This window comes from Manihot esculenta, chromosome 14 (genome assembly GCF_001659605.2).
Source record: "Manihot esculenta cultivar AM560-2 chromosome 14, M.esculenta_v8, whole genome shotgun sequence".
Taxonomy (NCBI): Eukaryota; Viridiplantae; Streptophyta; class Magnoliopsida; order Malpighiales; family Euphorbiaceae; genus Manihot; species Manihot esculenta.
In genome coordinates this window covers 8,556,125-8,574,214 of record NC_035174.2, presented here as the reverse complement: position 1 = coordinate 8,574,214, position 18,090 = coordinate 8,556,125, and the positions used below count along the sequence as shown (strand labels likewise).

Here is an 18,090-nt window from a genome sequence, read left to right as displayed (position 1 = left end):
TATTTGTAAAATAAATAATAGAGATATATATCAATTTATTTATTATTGAATATATCTATACATAAAAATTATTAATTTATACATTAGAATATGAATATTTTTATCATATAGAAATCAACATAATAACTATTTTAATGATTATGTTTAATAATTTTATATTTATTATTATTTTTTATAATTTAAAATAATATATTAATATTAAACATTAATACAGCGAGCTAATTCAAATTGGTATCTTATTTTTTCTTTTAAGGTGATCAATTTGATTTGGGTTTGAATTTTTATTTTTAAAAATAATTTTATAAATGAAAATTTTTTTCGCGACTTCCAAATGATAATTATATCACTGCAACTCGTAGTAAATTTTAATTATAATAAATAGTTTAAATCCAATCATTTAATTAAATGATAATAAGTTGCTCAAACAAAGTTTAATTATATTTTAATTAAAATATATAATTACATATTATGAAAGTTTACTTTATAAGTTAAGCGAATTACTATCAATACAACACGTTCTTTCTTGTCACAATTAGAAAATACCAAACTCACATAATAATATCATGAACAATTTTATCTGTACTATTATTAGTTACTGTTAATTACTGAAGTAGTATTAGACAAAAATTTAGTAGTAAAAGAAAATTTATCATTTTTTGACATATTATAATTAATAATTAAATTTAATACGTGATAACACTCGGCCGTAATTAAATAAGATCTAGATGATTGAAAAAGATGATCAATAAAAATATCAATTTGTTATAACCAGTCAAAATAACAGAGTTATATCGTAATATAATTGATTGAATCGAATTGTATAAATTCAAAAACACTTTTTTTAAATATGTCCTAAAGTATAATTAAAGTCAGTAACTAAGGTTAGGGACAGAGCCACTCATGGCCAAGGAGCCATAGGCCTCCTGAAGTTTTTGAAATTTTTAAATTTTTTAAGGGTATATAAGTAATTTTTCTTACAACGTGAAAAATTATCATTAGATTCCTACATATTTAAAAAATTTACCAACTCATTCTTATTTCAAAATTATTTAATTAAATTATTATTATATTTTATAATTTCAAATCATTTAATCTATTTATCAAAGAAATTTTTACTATTTAGTTCCTATTTTCTATATTATTTTTCAAATTCAAAAAATTTACTTTTCCTTTTCAAGATTTTAAGTTCAAATCTCCACTTAAAATATTTTCTTAGTTATTCACTTATTATTTAATTTATTTTTATATATAATTTTTATTATTAAGTGATAATTTTTTTTATCTTACTTAATAATTAATCTATTTATGTGATTGAAATTATACAAAAATAATTTTTAATGGATTAAAATATTTATTTTAAAAATTAAATTTTAATAGTAAAATATATATTAAAATATTATATTATTTTAATATTTTTTTTATAAATTTGTATGTTATAAACATAGAGAAAAGAAAATTTTTTATAGTAAATATTATTAAAAATTGACTCTATAGTGATAAATTATAAATAATTGATCGATAACTTATATTGAAAGATATATTTATAAATACTAATAATAATATTATTAAAAATATTTTTTAATAAATAAAAAATAAATGAGAATGAATATAATTTAATTATTTTTATAAAAATTTATTTTTAAAAATATTTATTTTATATTTTCTTTATTCTATATTTTTTATTCATTTCAATTTTTCACACATAATTTATTTTATTAATTTTTTAATTACACTATTTTAAAAATATTAAATTTTATTAAATATTAAAAAATATTTTAAATAATTATTTAAAAAAATGATAATCAAGATTGATTTGAAAATAACATAAAATTGAATAGAATTATAATAGTGAATTATATATTTCTATAATAAAAAAATAACAATTATTTTAAAATAATAAAAATAAATGATAAAATAATAAAACAAGAGATATTTATTTAAATTGATTTTTAAATTGAATTTATGCACCCGTCGCTACTAAAAACCCTTTAAATCCAAATAAAATCTTACTAGTACTTTCTCATATCAAATTGAAAAAATAAAAAAATCTCGATATAACAAACCATTAAAAGTAAACCTATTCTAAAATTTAAGATAAAAATAGATAAGAGAATCATGTAAGATAGTTCGACAAATTAAATTTACGGAAACTCATAATGCAAAAAATTTTTAATTTGAAAAAAATCTAAAGAGACCATATATATTGTTCAATGTACTGTATGTATAATGGAAAAAGAAGAATATATAGATGTCATCTGGTATGTAAATGAATAACATATGAAATGTCTATAATTAAACTAGTACGGACATAGCTTAGCCAAGTAGTGAATAACCGTGGTACGACGTGATGGTTTTGTTCCAAAATTCTATGATCAATTAAATGAAATTCATGCAACTTTATGTATTGTTCATGGCACACGCCCTGAAACGGAAGGGCCCGCGTCCTCGTCAGTTGACACTTCACAAGAACATTGCACTTTGCATAGGAATCAACCTTTCCTCAACCTGATAAAGTTGCACTTCGCAAACCCTGTCATGTGGTGTTACATCCATGAATAATACTATAATAAATTATCATATTATTTAAATTTAATAGTAAAATCCATTTCATCCCTTATCTTGAATTTTATGGAAACCTAAATTCATATTTCTTATGCTTTTCAAGTAAAGTTACTTGGTCCAAGTTTAAATTCATGTATTCAAATCTATATATTAATTTTTTTTGTATTAATATATTTTTATTACTCATTTCACATAATAAAAATAGCTCTAAATAGTTTTGTGAATTCTTCCTCCATTATTAATTATATGTGATCGGTAACCAAATGACTACTTAGAAAATCACTAATATATAATTGAAGAAGAATTAAGGCATAGAAAATTTGTCAACCATTGAAAAGTATTTAAAAAAAAATAAATTTGATTGATTGAGGAGGTGGCTACACTACTACCATCAACACACAAGTTGACTGACAATGTTTAACAACTACCACTAGACCTCGGAGTTTCCTAGTTGATCACATTTCTGAAGAAACTCACACGAAACAGACACCGACGAACTTGAGAAAATTAAAAATAATAACAAATTGGTCCAATAATAGAACTTGCTTAGATTACACTCCCCTTGGCTTAACTACAACTCCACATCACATTTATTAGAGATTATCATTCAAACCCACAGGCCCCAACGCAGACACATCATGATCAAGTATTTTAATTAATTAAATTTTGCATTATAAATTTGAGAATTAGGTAATATTTAATAAAATGGAAAACCCATATAGAGACAAAGTGAACATAATACGTACACAATATATATATACTAATTTAGGGTTTTGATGGTGGAGAAGGTTAATTAAATTAGCAGCAACCTAGGTTTTTTAGTTCTAGAGCACTGTTAAAAGTGGAACCCACAAATAAACTAATTAAAAATTGGATTAAATTAATGATTGTATTTGAGGTTTATCCCAATTTTTTAATACAGATTTGGGAGTTTAGGTGAGTAATAGGACCAACATGAGGTGATGATGAGAGAAGTCTATGTTGTTAAGAAGCTTATTATATTACAACAGTATTATGATTATGTCTGTTAACAAAAACCATGTAAAATACTTCAAGTTGTACATGCACATGACAGGCGTGCTATAGAGAGAGTTTCTTGAATTAATTATTTTTTTCTGCTAACTTAACCTTAGCTACTGTTTATTCTGTCAACGTCACATAGATTAATCATTCATGGGTACTAATTGGGTTTCTGTTAAGGTTGCGTTTTGGGCCTCTGCTGTTGTCCCATGAGACCATCCAAGAAGTGCTACTTATCCAGAATGCATAGGCAGACTCCATCTTCGGCTTAAATAGCTAGGATTTGCATTAAATTTGATTCTGCTGGAATATATATAAAATAAACTTTATATCCTTTCTAAAAACCATAGCTGCATATTCATCACCTGCTAAGCTGCTGTACAGCTTCTTTTCTCAGATGAAGTCATATTAGTTTTAGATAAGTAGGCAATACAGTGGATAAGAAGACCAAAACAAAATGTGAAATATTGAAGATCAACTAGGAGAAGCAAATGCTCACCTTATCCATGGGAAGAGACATGTTTTTGCTCAGCATTTAGATTGAGAATGCTATGCAAGAGAAAGAAAATAGAAAGAAGCAAAGTGCAGGTGTAAAGACAGAAGCTATCTTCACCACAATCTGAACTTCAAATGAAGAGGGCCTGTGTACTGCATGCAACTGTGGAATATGCTTCCACATAGCCAAACCATATGCAGCTATTGAATTACTATTGGACGATATTTCTTTGATCTTAGTGAAATTTGACAAGCAAGAGAACCAGTCAATCATCTTTGCCAGATTTTATGAAACCAAATTGCATGAACCTCTGCATGGACAAGGTGATATCTCTATAGCCTCATATGGCATTCTAGTGAGAGTAAAATCAAAACCCTTTTCGGAAATTAGAGATGTACAGAAATTCAATTCAATTAAATATTATTAAAAATTACATGCAATTAGGCAACACGTGTACAACACAGATATAAAAAAAGATTTTTTTTTTTATCTTTTGTAAAAAGAGAAGAAAAGGCACAATTAAATATTGGTAGGATATTAATTATCATCCAACGATTAGAGAAAACATGAGTTCTCTTTGTTAAAAGGTAAAAAGTTCATTAAAAGGCCATGAAAAGCCCATTTATTACAGCCTAGAGTTAATAGTAATCCAAATAAAACAAGCCCAAAGACAAAGGAAAGGAAATAACAAACGTCCACTACCCTAATCTACCTAGGCCCAGCCCACACACAAGACAAGCCCTAGCTAACTAAAGCAGCAGTTCAGACAAAACAAATAAATAAAGCAGCTAGGCATTATATCCAAGGTCTTCATTTGGCTAAACAAGGCAGTAACTTCCTTGTGATACTCGTTTTTGACATGGCCTTTAAACATTTTCTTCCAGCTGGAGAATACGGGTAAGGAATTCCATCGAACATTTAGCAGGCATATTCCATTTTCTTGATTCTTTCAGTTTAATTCAATTTTTAACAGAAAATTGATTATAAACTAAACAAATTGAAATTGGGCAACAATTAATCCTAGTAGGCCCAAGTCATTTGCAGTCCAGTGAGCTTATCTACATGGCCATTTGAAGAAAAAGCTTTCTCATCTCTTCTCAATGTCTCGGCCATTTTCTTCAAAAATTGGTTAAAAAAGTTTTAATTCAAGTTTAAACTGGCCCAAAATTATAAAAATAGCTTATTGATTTTTTGATGTAATCAATAATTAAGAAATTTAGTAAAAAATTAAAAAAAAATTAATTACTAAGAAATTAAAAATTATAGTTCAGAGATTTTATTTTTAAACTTAAATTAAAAATTTAAACTAATTCAAATAAAAATTTCAAAATTTATCCAATTGAACTTCTTAATTTCAATTTCTTTTATGGAGAATTTTCAAATAAGTTACATATATTTTTAACTATAAAATTATTATTATTATTATTATTATTAGCCAATATAAAAGATTATATATCGAATAAAAAGGCTAAGGGACATTATAAAAATACAATTAGGCTTAGGGAAAGGTTTGCTAAAAGCCTAAAAAGAAAAAAATGAAGAAAGGCTCAAAGCCCATAACATCTAAACCTTGTAGATGGAAAGGACTAGGGACTATCGTTGCTACCTACAGTAGAGACCAACACCACCAGCCGACTATTGTCTCGGTTAAAAAGAATAAAGAAAATTATACAGAAAATATAGCAGATCGAAAGAATCGGGTCTCAAATAAAAAAAAAAAAAAAAAGGATTTTTATCTCTCCAAAATGTTTAGATAGAGACAAATGCGTTACCAAATTATTACTATTTCAATTGCTAATTCAACTAGTAATTCCCACGTGAATCACTCGCTCTCATTGTTGAGGGCAAATTCAATCCTGCCGCCCATCCCGATGAGAAAATCCCACCTCGCTTACGCCAATGAAGTTAGGGCATGAATTTTTTTTGTTTTTTTTCTTTTTCAGTAAAGGATTGATAAATTGGAACCCAATATTTGAGTCAAATGAACGATATCATTAATCATGGGATTAAGTGAGGTTAGGCATGGGACATGGTTTTCCCTTGATTTTAAAATATTTTAAATATGATTTTTTTTAGTTTTGTAAGAAAATAATATTGATTTTTTATATATAAAAAATACAGTTATAAATATTATTAAAAATAATATTAGAGAAAAAGTATAGTAATAATTAATATTTACTTTTAAAAAATTTAATTATATATTTGGATGTACTGAAAAATAATTAAAAAATTGGATGTATCTAATATAATTTCAATTTTATAAGAGAATGTATATAAAATTAAATATTTATATCATAATTTATATAGAATTAATTAAAATATTTATAAAAAAATTATAGTATACAATTTTAATTTCTATTAAATTTATTTTTTCCAACTAATTACTTGTTTAGTTTTCCTTTTTCATTATAATAAAAAAAGGAGAGATAATGAGTTTTAGTTTCTCCATTGAGATTATTTATTTGCTATGTTAAGCATTAATTATTCCACATAAATGGGGCCTCAATTAAAATAATTTTTAAAAAAATAAAGAAATTTATTTTTTTTATTTTTGAGACATGTCAAAATTAATATATATATTTTTCTAAATTTAAAATTCAATAATTTAATTTCTATATTTTAATGCTGTCAAATTGAAGATCTCTTAATAATATTTTTTTAGTTTAATAAAATTAAAATATAGGACTAAACCATTTATTTTTTAAAAATTTAAAAATATAAATATTAATTTTAACAAAATAATTCAGAGATATAAAAGTAATTTACTTAAAAATTAAAAAATAAATATATTAGGTGGAGTTTATATAATAACGGCTGCATATATTTGGCAATGGAAAATCGCACTAAGAAAAGGCATTTCACGTGTGGTTTATAAGAAAACAAAACAAAACAAAAGCCGTTCATCTCGATCAGAGAAGCAGTCAACGGTTACAGTGTATGAATAGATGAATATAGAAACCGCCGAAGTGAGATCGATGGAGAATGAATCAAACATCAATTTCTAAGGATTCACGTTCGCTGTCGGTGATGTAAGACGAACACCAACAACAGAATTCAGATGCCATCTTCAAATCTAAATCGATCAAAAAATATGTATAAAAGTAGTGCTCAAGGACCAGTCGCCACTGAACCACGTGCTTCACTGCCTTCAAAAAGCAGCTGCCCACTTCTCTAATTGGCCAACTATATCCACCAATTGCTTCATCCTTCAAACCAATTTCTCATTCCTGTCCACATTTTTTGTCATGGATCTTTCTCTTAAACTTAGATCCTCCCCCTCCAGCTTTTCTCTTACTTGCCGGAAATTTCACTCTCCGATTAACCATCCACTTAGACACCAACTACCCATTGTTCCTCCACCTAGTTTGAAACTCAAGCCCAGAACTTTTTTAACAGCTTCTGGAAATCGCCAGTTAACTGTCATGGCCAAGTTAAGCAAGTCCCTTGAAGGTGTTAGTCAAGAGCTCAATTTAATTGCTTCGCAGAATTTGGACCATGCGCCAGCTCGCAGACGGGTTCGATCGGCTTTCACTCAGGTGCAACAGCAGCTTCACCATCCTCTGTTGAAGGTTTGTTTGTTTTCTTGGTTTGATCATGATAGTGAAAGCTGTTTGATCTGTTGGATGCGGTCTTTTATTTGATTTTGAGCCGCCTTGTTAATTATTTATTATATTGATCAATGATCTTATGCCTTTTCTTTTCCGTGTTGATTTTTGAATTTAGTTGGCTCCTGCTGGGATTAAAACAGAGGAGGTAAGATCTTTTATCATTTCTGGGATTAAATTTTCTATATTTCTTGGTGGAACGGGAATGGAAAAGTAAATAAGTTATTGAATTTTGGTATTCTGTGAAATTGTAGTGAAATAGATGTTTGATTTCTGTTGTTAATATTCCGAGTTGTGTTGTCAACTAAAGAGAAACACAGATTTCTGCGGCCAATGAGTTAATATCTAAATTCTAAATTGCATTTGTAGTGGTATGAAAGGAATTCAAGTGGTTTAGAACTTTTTGTCAAAAGCTGGAGACCTTCATCCGGTATTAAAATTAAAGGTGCTGTGTTCTTTTGCCATGGATATGGGGATACTTGCACTTTCTTCTTCGAAGGTTTGTCATTTTATTTCTTCCTGTTCTTCATTGGAATATCATTGCATTTACATTGGGTTAAGGAGAGCTCACAAATCTCAGGTATTGCAAAGCGAATTGCTGCAGCTGGATACATCGTTTATGCTTTGGACCATCCTGGTTTTGGTTTATCTGAGGGATTGCACGGTTACATTCCAAGCTTTGATGGATTGGTTGACAACATTATTGAACGATATGCAAGAATTAAAGGTTTGTTGTCCACCATCTTGAAGTGAAAATAATCGTTAGCCCTGTTATTCTTTCCTATTTCATGTTCGTGAACATGTGTAGAATGTCATTTCTGAGGTTTCCCTTCTCCTGATAATGGCAGGAAGACCTGAACTAAAAGGATTGCCTTGCTTCTTACTGGGACAGTCGATGGGTGGAGCTGTTGCTCTCAAAGTTCATCTAAAGGAACCACAAGCATGGGATGGAATAGTACTTGTAGCTCCAATGTGCAGAGTAAGCACCTCCTGGATCCTAACTCAGAAATGGTTTAATTTCTTATCATCAATTTTTTTACACTCAAAGATGTAAGTTGTTTCCCGAGTTGTGCTTTCCTCAGTCCACTGAAGAACAAATTGTTAACTTGTACTTTGCAAAATGTGTAAGCTACTAAAACTATTTAGCCAGATGAAAGTAGTTCATTGGCTTCAAGTACAAGTTAATACTAGAAGGCAGGAATTTCTCAATAGAACTCTACTCTTGCTGTAAGTTACAACCTCGAGCAATCTGTTGAAAAGCATTAATTGCACCAGAAATTTGTTGCCCAAGCACTGACCTAATGTAGAATCTCTCACATCATTGTGCAGCATTCGTCTAAATTTGACAGTTTTATTAGTATTCCCTTTTCTACTCAACTTCTTACTCGGGTGTTTATGCTGCAAGCATATTTTATCTTATCTGCAGTAAGATATTTTGATTCACCTGCTTAAAATTTTTTCTTAACCTTGATGTTTTTGCTAAGATTGCAGAGGATGTGAAGCCACCACCACCAATTTTGAAGACATTAATACTTTTGTCCAGAGTCATGCCAAAAGCAAAGCTTCTCCCGCAGAGAGATCTAGCAGAACTGGGCTTCAGAGATCTTAAGTCGAGAAAAACGGTTTGTTCTTTGTTCTTTCTGATGAAAAAGCACTTACATGGTGTTATGATTGAAACCAATTTCTTTTGCTTGCTGAATGAACTTCATATTACTGACTACCATACAAAAACAGTGCCTATGGTTGCTGTGTGGTGCTCCTTTATGCTGTTGGATTTGTGTCCGGATAGATGATTAAATGACTATTGTGTCTGATACAGGTTTCTAGATGTAAATGCTACAGTATTCTATGACGTATTTATAGATAATGATCTTGCTTCTTTTCTATTGTAGGCAGAGTACAATGTAATCTGTTACAGTGATCGAATGCGACTAAAAACTGCTGTAGAACTCCTGAAGGCTACAGAGGATATTGAGGCAAAACTGGACAAGGTGAGTTTCATCTGTTTCTTTGGCATTCTTTTATTGATCATGTTGCATATAACCTTATGATCCTGAGGTATCTTAGGTTTCATCTCCATTGTTGATTCTTCACGGAGCTGCTGATAAGGTAACAGATCCTTTGGTGAGCCAGTTTCTCTACCAGAAGGCCTCTAGCAATGATAAAACGCTGAAGCTTTATGAAGGAGGTTATCACTCCATTCTCGAAGGAGAACCTGAGGACAGAATTCTTGCCATTTTTGATGATATTACTACATGGCTTGACTCCCATTGCTCAACAACATAAATAATTGTATTAGCTTTTTCATCCGTTGTAACTTCTAGCATTGGCTTCCTTTTCAATCTGAATAGCAAAAACAATAAAATCACAACTCATACCTTCAGTAAATCCATGGCCAAATCGTTGAGAGGGCGCTTCTATAAATCTGGAGACTGGTTAGAGGAAGAAAGTACTGCATGAGTCACAGCTTTCAGTTTAAGATCAGACCAAAAAATAAAATATTAATTTTATATTTTTAAATTTACAAATTATTTAATTATTTCAAAGAAAAGTAGAAAACAAGAAAAACTAACAGCCTACTGAACAATCGCAGAGGCCAAAGATCAACCAACTTATTATCTCAAAATTTAAATCCTTTTCTTTAAAAAGGAAGTTCATTCATTAATTTAATAATATATCTGATGATCTGAGATCCAATAGAGTAGGGTTTTACAAGGGTTTTTGTATTAAAAGATGAAACTTAAACTTTCTGGGGGGTTCCCCCTTTTATCCATTTCGCTATGCTTGCTGATGACGTGTAAAGGCCTTTCCATGATTGGGACACGCGTCTCTGATATACAGATTCGGATGTACGAGGGTATCAGCAGCCTGCTTCATGCGTAACGGCCTCTGATTCTCCTCGTGCGTACGTTCGAGCGGATCTGCTAGGCTGTCTGGGTATGGCTCTGAATACTGGGCTGGGCCAAGAGTCGGGCCGGACGCTGAGTCTGAGAGGAGAGGGCCTGCTGGTCGCGGACTGGGCCGATTTGGGTGAAGAAGCTTGGTTGAGCCCGGCCTTGAAGGTTGAATGAGCCAGGCTTGTTGTGCATATCAGGTGCGTGGGCCTTTCCAAGATGGGCTTTTGGCTATGATCCAGGCCCGGGCCAGGATGGAGAAATCCAGCGGTCATCAATTGCCCCTTCACCTTCTCGGTAGTTATTGCCCCTACTGCCGAGGGGGTGAATATCAAGAACCATTATGACCGCGCCTGTTCGTGGTCAGGTGCCTTAATAACATCCTTTCATCTTTCTGTCGTTGTGCAGTTTCCGAGTCCTATCTGCTCTTTCCCTTTTCTGGCTTTTCTTCATTCTTCGTGTTCTTTGCTGTCTTTGTTTTCCTGTCATCATTATCTGGACATGTCCTTTCTTTCCTTTTCCATGACTATCTTTTAAAATTCTGACACCGTTAGCTTAGAGCATAGCTCTGCTCCGTGCTAAGGTCTCAAGCTCTGGATGTATATCAACGCTAGCTTTTCTTCATTCTCAAATCTTCTGCTGGAACAAGAGGTTCTTCCTTTCCGTTTCTCTGCAAAGGATCCATTTGACGCCTTCTTCAATCGGAATGAGGTGAGCTTGAGTTTACATTGCTTTGTTGCCCCAAAGGTTAATCTTGCTTTTATCATCTTGATGGAGAATTGTTTCTGACTTGTCTCTGTTTTGAAACTTTTTGCAGTACCTGAGATAAGAATGGGTCAGTTCAAAATTCTTGAAAATTTGATGTTACCTCTAAGGAGTCTGGACGGTGCTTCGGAGATCCTGCTGGTAGGACGGCCGATGTATGGGATTACTCGGCAAGCTATGGAAACTGTTTTACCCAGGTTGTCTGGCCGACCTTCTCCTCAGTTTGCTGTCCGAGCTCCAAAGAGGTTCTGGGCCGATGAAAGGTCTGCTCCTTCTTCCAAGAAGAAAAAGGAAATTTCCTTAATGCCCCCGTCGCCTTCTTTTGATATAAATGGAAGTGGGGAGAATGATCAACTTATTGTTCCCTTTGATGTGAAGTACCAGTATTATGCAAGACTTTGGTGTGAAGTACCATTATTATGCGGGACTGAGATCTGCTGCGCTCAGTCAAGCTTCTGGCGATACCTTCGAATGTATGCTCAGCGATCTCCTTGGAGCCGTAACTTGAAAGCTCCTGTTTTCATGGTACATACGGACAAGCTCAGATATTATATCCTGTCCGTATGCATCGTGAATCACATCTGGGCAATCAGGATGTCGACCTATTATAGGGGAACAGTGAGAAATACTTATGGGAATCAACTTGTTCAATTCCCCTATGATAGCGAGACAGATCTTGGCCTTTTCTGCCAAACTCACATTCCGAGCTGCGAGAGTTCTTCCGAGCTGAAGATTAGAATAGTAGGATAGGTGAAATATCCGGACATGTAAATCCCTTAAGGATAGTCTTCCATTCTGTAATGTAGGCCCGGACATGTAAATCCTTTAAGGATAGTCTTCCATTCTGTAATGTAGGCCCGGACATGTAAATCCTTTAAGGATAATCTTCCATTCTGTAATGTACTTTTCCTTTAATGAAATTCTTGTTTTCCGTTCATACTTGAGCTTATTCTTTTCTTTGTTGTGGATGAAGTACTGGTACTGTTCTCTTCGTAGTTTTAACCAACTAAACTTTGTTTCGTTTCGTCCGAGTTGAACTGACCGTGCTTATGAACTCTCGCTTTTAATCAATGAGCCGAGCTTTGGACCTACTTAGCCAACTGGGAGGTCAGTTTGCTTTTCCGAGCTGAACCAACCGACCTGTAAGCTCGGCCCTTATTTGATGGATTGAGCTCTGAACCTCCTTAGCCGGCTGAGCTCTCAAGTTTCGTTTTCCGGACTGGACTGGCCGACCTGTGAGCTCTATTTCGGTTTGCTTTTTCCGAGCTAGAATACCGACTTGTGAGCTCTATAAGTTGAACTCAGAGCCCTTAGCTCTGTATGATTTCGAGGTGCCCTTATTGCCTCCGATCTCGCAGTATTTGTTCAATAACAATCGAGTCAGAACTTATAACTTTTTAAATAGTAAGCAGGTCTGACCTTTATCATACTTCCATCTGTGGGCTAAGTTGCTCTGATTGCCGAGTTGGGCTTGTGGACAGCAAATGGGCTCTTGAGTGATGGGTTGTTATCACGAATTTGGCCTTTAACGGATGTGGAGGAGTCTAGCGATTATCTCTTTGCCCCTTTACCTTCTCACCAGTTATTTATCTAACCGTTGAGAGGGTAAACTTCGAGAGTAATTAATGATCGCGCCGCTCCAAGACAAAACCGTTCAGATCAACGTTCCGTCTCATTATTGCCTTTCATTTCGAATTCCTTCTGTCTTCTGAAGAAACAAGTTCTTTTCTGCTCTCTGTCTCCCTGCAACTCCTTCTGCTTTTTTCATCTTATTGCATTTTCAGGTACGCTTCCTTGTTCTTCCATGGCCCTTTCAGAGCTTCCTGATGTTGTTAACATTGAATCACGTATTACTCCCTCCAACATAACTAAGTACATTTCTCGGAGGCTCTTAGATACTCCTCTGTATCTGATTCGAGCCCCCCTTTCAAACGAAAGGATAGTCCTTCCTTATCCTCCCCCTCCGGGTTTGGTGGATCCCCAAGAGAATCGTAGTATAGTGTTTTTCTTGAAGCAGAGAGAATTCGGTTTATCGCTTCCTTTTACCCCTTTCTTTGTTGAGGTTTTTGAATACTTCGGGGTGACTCCTCGGATGTTATCCCCAAACTATATTTTGTTCATGTTCTGTTTCGAGTCCATCTGCCTGAGTTGGGGTTTTACACCCACAGCATGTCTGTTTGTTACTTTTTTCTGTTTGGTTAAGGCGGTTCAAAACTTCTATTACTTTTCCCCCCGTAGGGGGTTATCTCTTCTCACGGGCTATAAGGATTCTATAAAGGGATGGGTAGAGAATTTCCTTGTGGCGGAGCTGAAATTAGGGTCCGCTCGGACGTGGGAGGTAGATCTAAGTTGGGGAGAGATTTATCCGGGTTGCAACGACCTGCCCCAATTGAGTCTTATTGAGCAAGTGGGGTTGCTTCGACTGACTTCCGGTGAAAGGAAGTATGATGTCGAGAAGTGTTTGTTCGTGTCCAATCGTAGGGACGTCCGGGCCATGGGTATAGCACTTTGTCCAGTTATTCTGTTTTCTCTTTGCCCGTAATATCAGAAAGTATGCTGACTCTTCATAATTTTGTATTTTTGCAGCTTCCGAAGTAAGAATGGACGACATAAAGTTTCCCAAGAACTTTGTCCTCTCTCGGGACAATATGCATGCAATTTTTGATGCCTTCGGGGATGGGCGTTCGGTAACTGAGATTGCTGCGGAGTTGGTTCAGGCTGCTTCCTCCAAGGAGGTTAGCCGACCTCCCGCCAAAGCTTCTTCTCAAGCTTCAAAGCCGAGCTCCCGCAGCACCAAGCCGTCTCGGCCATCTAGCCGTGGTGGGTCGAGCTTAGCTCTTAGGCCTGTTGAAGGGTCTAGGTCTGCTCCAGCCTCCTCAGAGGGCGTGAGGGAAGCTTCCCTGGCTATTGCGGAGCAGACCTCCGTTGTTGAACAAGTGGAGCGGGGTACTGCCCATTCTTCTGGAGAGGGATCGGGGGGAAAATCTAAGTCCCCTATTGAAGACAAAGAGGCCTCAGGGACAGGGCTGGAGATCGTCCTTATAGAGGACTCAGCTCCAGAGGTTCCTACCCAAGATGCCCCTGCCCCTGCAAGGACTGAACTTGAGGGTTCTGAGGGCGTTCCATCTAAGATCGGGGACAAGCGCCCAGCCCCTTCTGGAACAGCTGCCCCATCGCCTGCTCGGAAGAAGTCCAGGGCTGCTGCAGGGTCTTCTCCGGCTCTTCCTTCCATTGGGAAAGGAAAAAGTGTGGCTGCCGAGCCTCCGTTGTTTTCTTCTGACAATTCTCTGAAAGCATCGGACATTACCTCCGAGTCTCCGGCCAGTGCTGTTGCTGACTTTCTCAAAGAGCAAATGTTTGGTGGAGTTACAGAGGCTTCGGACCCTCGCCTTCTTGCCCTGACTGGTCTCTTAGCCAGTTCTACTAAGGAGCAAACATCCTTCCAGTCTCGCTCTCGTGAGGAGCTCGGATCCTCGATTAGGGAAATGCTTCTGATGGTAAATCATTTTGCGCCCCCCCCTTTTTTTTTTTTTTTCCTGACAGTTGTTCTCCTGTACTAGGTGACGGGCCTCCTTATGGAGGTGGATATCCGTGATCGTTCCCTCCGGGAGTCCATAGACCGCCGGATTGAAGAGGCGCGTCTGGAGGAAAACATATCTGCAACCAATGACGCGAGGGGGAATCTGGTAGCCGCTCGGGAGCAGATCCAGTCCCTCCAAGTGGAATTGCACTCTGCACTGGAAGCCCTAAAAAAGGCTGAGGGAAAAGCAGCTGAGACAGCAAAGCATACCTCGTTCTTAGAAGCAGAGCTGTCTCGGACTCGTGGGGTCCTCAAAGTGTCTGATGAGAGGGCAGCTGCCTTGGAGGTTCGCTGCAAAGGAGTTTCGGAGCAGCTGTCCTCTATGGCAGATGCTCTTCAAGAGAGGAATGAGGCTTTGAGCCAAAAGGCTGAGGTCCAGCGCCAGTATGATGCCTTAAAGGCAGATCTTGAAGGACTTCAGACTCGTCTGAATGAAGTGGAAACTCAAAGAGAGATGGCCCTAGCTCGGGTACAGGTACTTGAGCAGGAGTTGAGCACGAGCTCTGACCGTATCAGAGACCTGACTTCATCGGCTGAAGAGTCCAACCTTCGCCATCAACAGCTCAATCACGAAGTCAGGATCTTGGAGCGCAAGTGCTCAGCCCTGCTTGAGGTAGTAAAGCATTCTGAAGATAAGGCTCGGCTAGTGCGCGAGCAATGCATAGCGGAGTATCAGGAGTCTGATGAGCTGAAAAGGAAGATCGAGCAGGCCTGTGAGGCTCATCTGCAGGACTACAAAGACTCTTCTGGGTTTAAGGAATTTGTGGCTGAGGCCTGCGAAGCACATCTTAATGAGTATAAAGCCTTTGGTGAAATGGGAGCGGCTATTCTTAAGAAAGCCTTCCGCATGTATGTGACCGGCTATAATCGTGGTTTAAGAGAAGCCAGACACGCTCCTGATACTCCTTTGGCCGAGCTTCGCAAGTTCGAAGCGGACTCAGATGGCGAGCCAGTGTTGTATGGGGAAGATGATTTCCCTATGCCTCGAGGAGATTGCCGGAGGAATATATGCCAGCCAGCTGAGATTTCTTCGGAAGAGTTCGAGCTAGAAGGAGAGGACGTGGAAGTCCTAGGGTCGAAGGATGATGACCCTGTTTCTGAGGGGGAGAACCCTAACCTTGGGTCAGAGGTTGCTCCTGCTATTAATATTGAGAGCTCTGATCCAAGGGATACCGAGCTTCCTGCAGATATGACTGCCAATAGAGATAATGTAGGCGAGGAGGTTTTAACTAATGTAAGTCCTTTAAGGACTATATATCCCCCCACCTCGTCAGAGAGATAAACTGTAATAATTATTTCTAATGAAATATCAATTTTTCGTTTTTCTCAAACTTTTCTTGTTCTACGTATATCTTGGAATTTAACTCTACTTTTAATGTATGCCACGTATGCACAAACTTTGAATTGATCTTAAGTTACGGGCTCAGATCTTAGCTAATAGTCTGAGAAATCAAATTTCATACCTTTTAATGGCGATTAGCATGTCTGCCTTTTGCTTTTAGCCCTTTCTTCTTGGTTGTGAATTTGGATGTTTGTTCCAGATAAACAAGTTTCTTCGTTTATGAACCTTTTGAGAGAGGGAGATCGGCCTTTTGTTTTGGCTTTCATGCCTTGGGTTTTTTATGATGCAAGTCTATCCGAGCTGGGAGCTCGGCCTTTTGCTCGATAGCCAAACTTTTAGCGTTAGCATCTGTTTTGAGGTCGGCGCTTCTTTAACCATTGTGCCCCGAACCTCTTCATGAGGTCGGAACTGTGTTTTTATGAGTTTGTCCCTGCATGGAAAATTTTCATTTCGAGAGGCTTTTAAGCCCTTCCTCGACCATTTTTGTTTTCAGGGGATCTTACGAGATCCTGGCTGTTGTTGTTCCGGGGTGACCTCAGGGCCCTTCCCGCGGTTTTTTGTTTTCCCGGGAGTTCTGGGGGATCCCGGTCTTCTTTGTTTACCCGGGAGTTCTAGGGGATCCCGGTCTTCATGCTCTGAGAGGCATCTTTATGATCCTCACCGGCCGTTCCGGGGTGACCTCGGGGCCCCGCCGGCTGTTTTTTTGTTTTGTTTTGTTTTCCCGGGAGTTCTGGGGAATCCCGGTCTTCTTTGTTTACCCGGGAGTTCTAGGGGATCTCGGTCTTCATGCTCCGGGAGGCATCTTTATGATCCTCACCGGCCGTTCCGGGGTGACCTCGGGGCCCCGCCTGCTGTTTTTTTGTTTTGTTTTCCCGGGAGTTCTGGGGGATCCCGGTCTTCTTTGTTTACCCGGGAGTTCTAGGGGATCCCGGTCTTCATGCTCCGGGAGGCATCTTTATGATCCTCACCGGCCGTTCCGGGGTGACCTCGGGGCCCGCCGGCTGTTTTTTGTACCTTTTTGAGGTTTTGCGCAAGATTCAGACTCATTGGCCTTACTGTCGCTTCATCATCTCAGCTGGTTTTGGACCTAACTGAGGTCTTGTTTTTTCAAGGGATCTTTCTAAGCCCTGTTCTTTTCTTTTTTATGGAAGAATATTATTCATAGAGATAATCATGTTGAATAAACAATTTTATTTACTCATATTCATCAAAATACAATGTTTTTCTTTACAATTACTTCAAGGAAAATACCTCTTTAGGTGCTGGATGTTCCAAGCGTGGGGCTCGGGGTTTCCTTGCATATCTTCGATTCGGTATACCCCTGGCTTGACCACTTTTGTCACCTTGAAAGGACCTTCCCAGGTCGGTGCTAACTTGCCCGCGGCCACTCTTTTTCCTGTAGCTTCCAGGTTTCTTAGGGTCAGGTCTCCCACTTTTAAGCTTCTTTCTCTGACTTTTTGGTTGTAATATCTTGCTGCGCGTTGTTGATAAGCGGCAGTTCGGACTTGGGCTTCTTCCCTGACTTCCTCAAGAGCATCCAGGTTGCTTCTTAACTTATCCTCATTGGTATTCTCATCAGCAAATTGGACTCGATGAGTGGGGATCTGCAGTTCAACTGGGACTACGGCTTCTGTGCCATAAGCAAGTGCAAACGGTGTTTCTTTAGTGGGCGCTCTGGGAGTGGTTCGGAGTGCCCATAGTATGCTATTGAGTTCTTCTGCCCAATTCTCCTTTGCGCCATCCAGCCGTTTCTTTAATCCTTGAAGGATAGCTCTATTAGTGACTTCTGTTTGGCCATTAGTCTGAGGGTGAGCCACGGAGGAGAA

The 18,090-nt window shown here is 36.9% G+C and overlaps 2 protein-coding genes across 3 annotated transcripts; both read left to right on the top strand.

The window, feature by feature from the left end:
* Positions 1–6,938: 6,938 nt before the first annotated feature.
* LOC110630720 (caffeoylshikimate esterase) lies at positions 6,939–10,071 on the top strand. Of its 2 annotated transcripts, XM_021778271.2 has the most exons (8): positions 6,941–7,647; positions 7,802–7,831; positions 8,053–8,182; positions 8,264–8,410; positions 8,532–8,662; positions 9,168–9,305; positions 9,576–9,674; positions 9,751–10,071. In XM_021778271.2, the coding sequence occupies exons 1-8, from the start codon at positions 7,324–7,326 to the stop codon at positions 9,967–9,969; spliced, it is 1,218 nt and encodes a 405-aa protein (XP_021633963.1). In that variant the 5' UTR covers positions 6,941–7,323; the 3' UTR covers positions 9,970–10,071. The 2 variants fall into 2 exon arrangements, with proteins under 2 accessions (XP_021633964.1, XP_021633963.1); XM_021778272.2 differs by lacking the exon at positions 7,802–7,831 and having other exon boundaries at positions 6,939–7,647.
* A 1,424-nt stretch (positions 10,072–11,495) lies between these two features.
* Positions 11,496–16,487, top strand: LOC122721776. Its single transcript, XM_043950683.1, has 7 exons — positions 11,496–11,725; positions 13,929–13,956; positions 14,060–14,839; positions 14,903–15,397; positions 15,680–15,794; positions 15,915–16,156; positions 16,464–16,487. Exons 1-7 carry the CDS (start codon positions 11,496–11,498, stop codon positions 16,485–16,487), a joined length of 1,914 nt encoding a protein of 637 aa, XP_043806618.1.
* The last annotated feature ends 1,603 nt before the right edge of the window (positions 16,488–18,090 follow it).

Excerpts from the sequence above, each read along its gene's own strand:
- LOC110630720 (XM_021778271.2), top strand. The coding sequence starts at position 7,324 with ATGGATCTTTCTCTTAAACTTAGATCCTCCCCCTCCAGCTTTTCTCTT. Across the intron at positions 8,663-9,167 it reads TTGTAGCTCCAATGTGCAGA|ATTGCAGAGGATGTGAAGCC; the intron begins GTAAGCACCTCC and ends GTTTTTGCTAAG. Across the intron at positions 9,675-9,750 it reads TTGAGGCAAAACTGGACAAG|GTTTCATCTCCATTGTTGAT; the intron begins GTGAGTTTCATC and ends GAGGTATCTTAG.
- LOC122721776 (XM_043950683.1), top strand. The coding sequence starts at position 11,496 with ATGTATGGGATTACTCGGCAAGCTATGGAAACTGTTTTACCCAGGTTG. Across the intron at positions 13,957-14,059 it reads GTAAGAATGGACGACATAAA|GCTGCTTCCTCCAAGGAGGT; the intron begins GTTTCCCAAGAA and ends GAGTTGGTTCAG. Across the intron at positions 15,398-15,679 it reads TGGCCCTAGCTCGGGTACAG|GAATTTGTGGCTGAGGCCTG; the intron begins GTACTTGAGCAG and ends TCTGGGTTTAAG.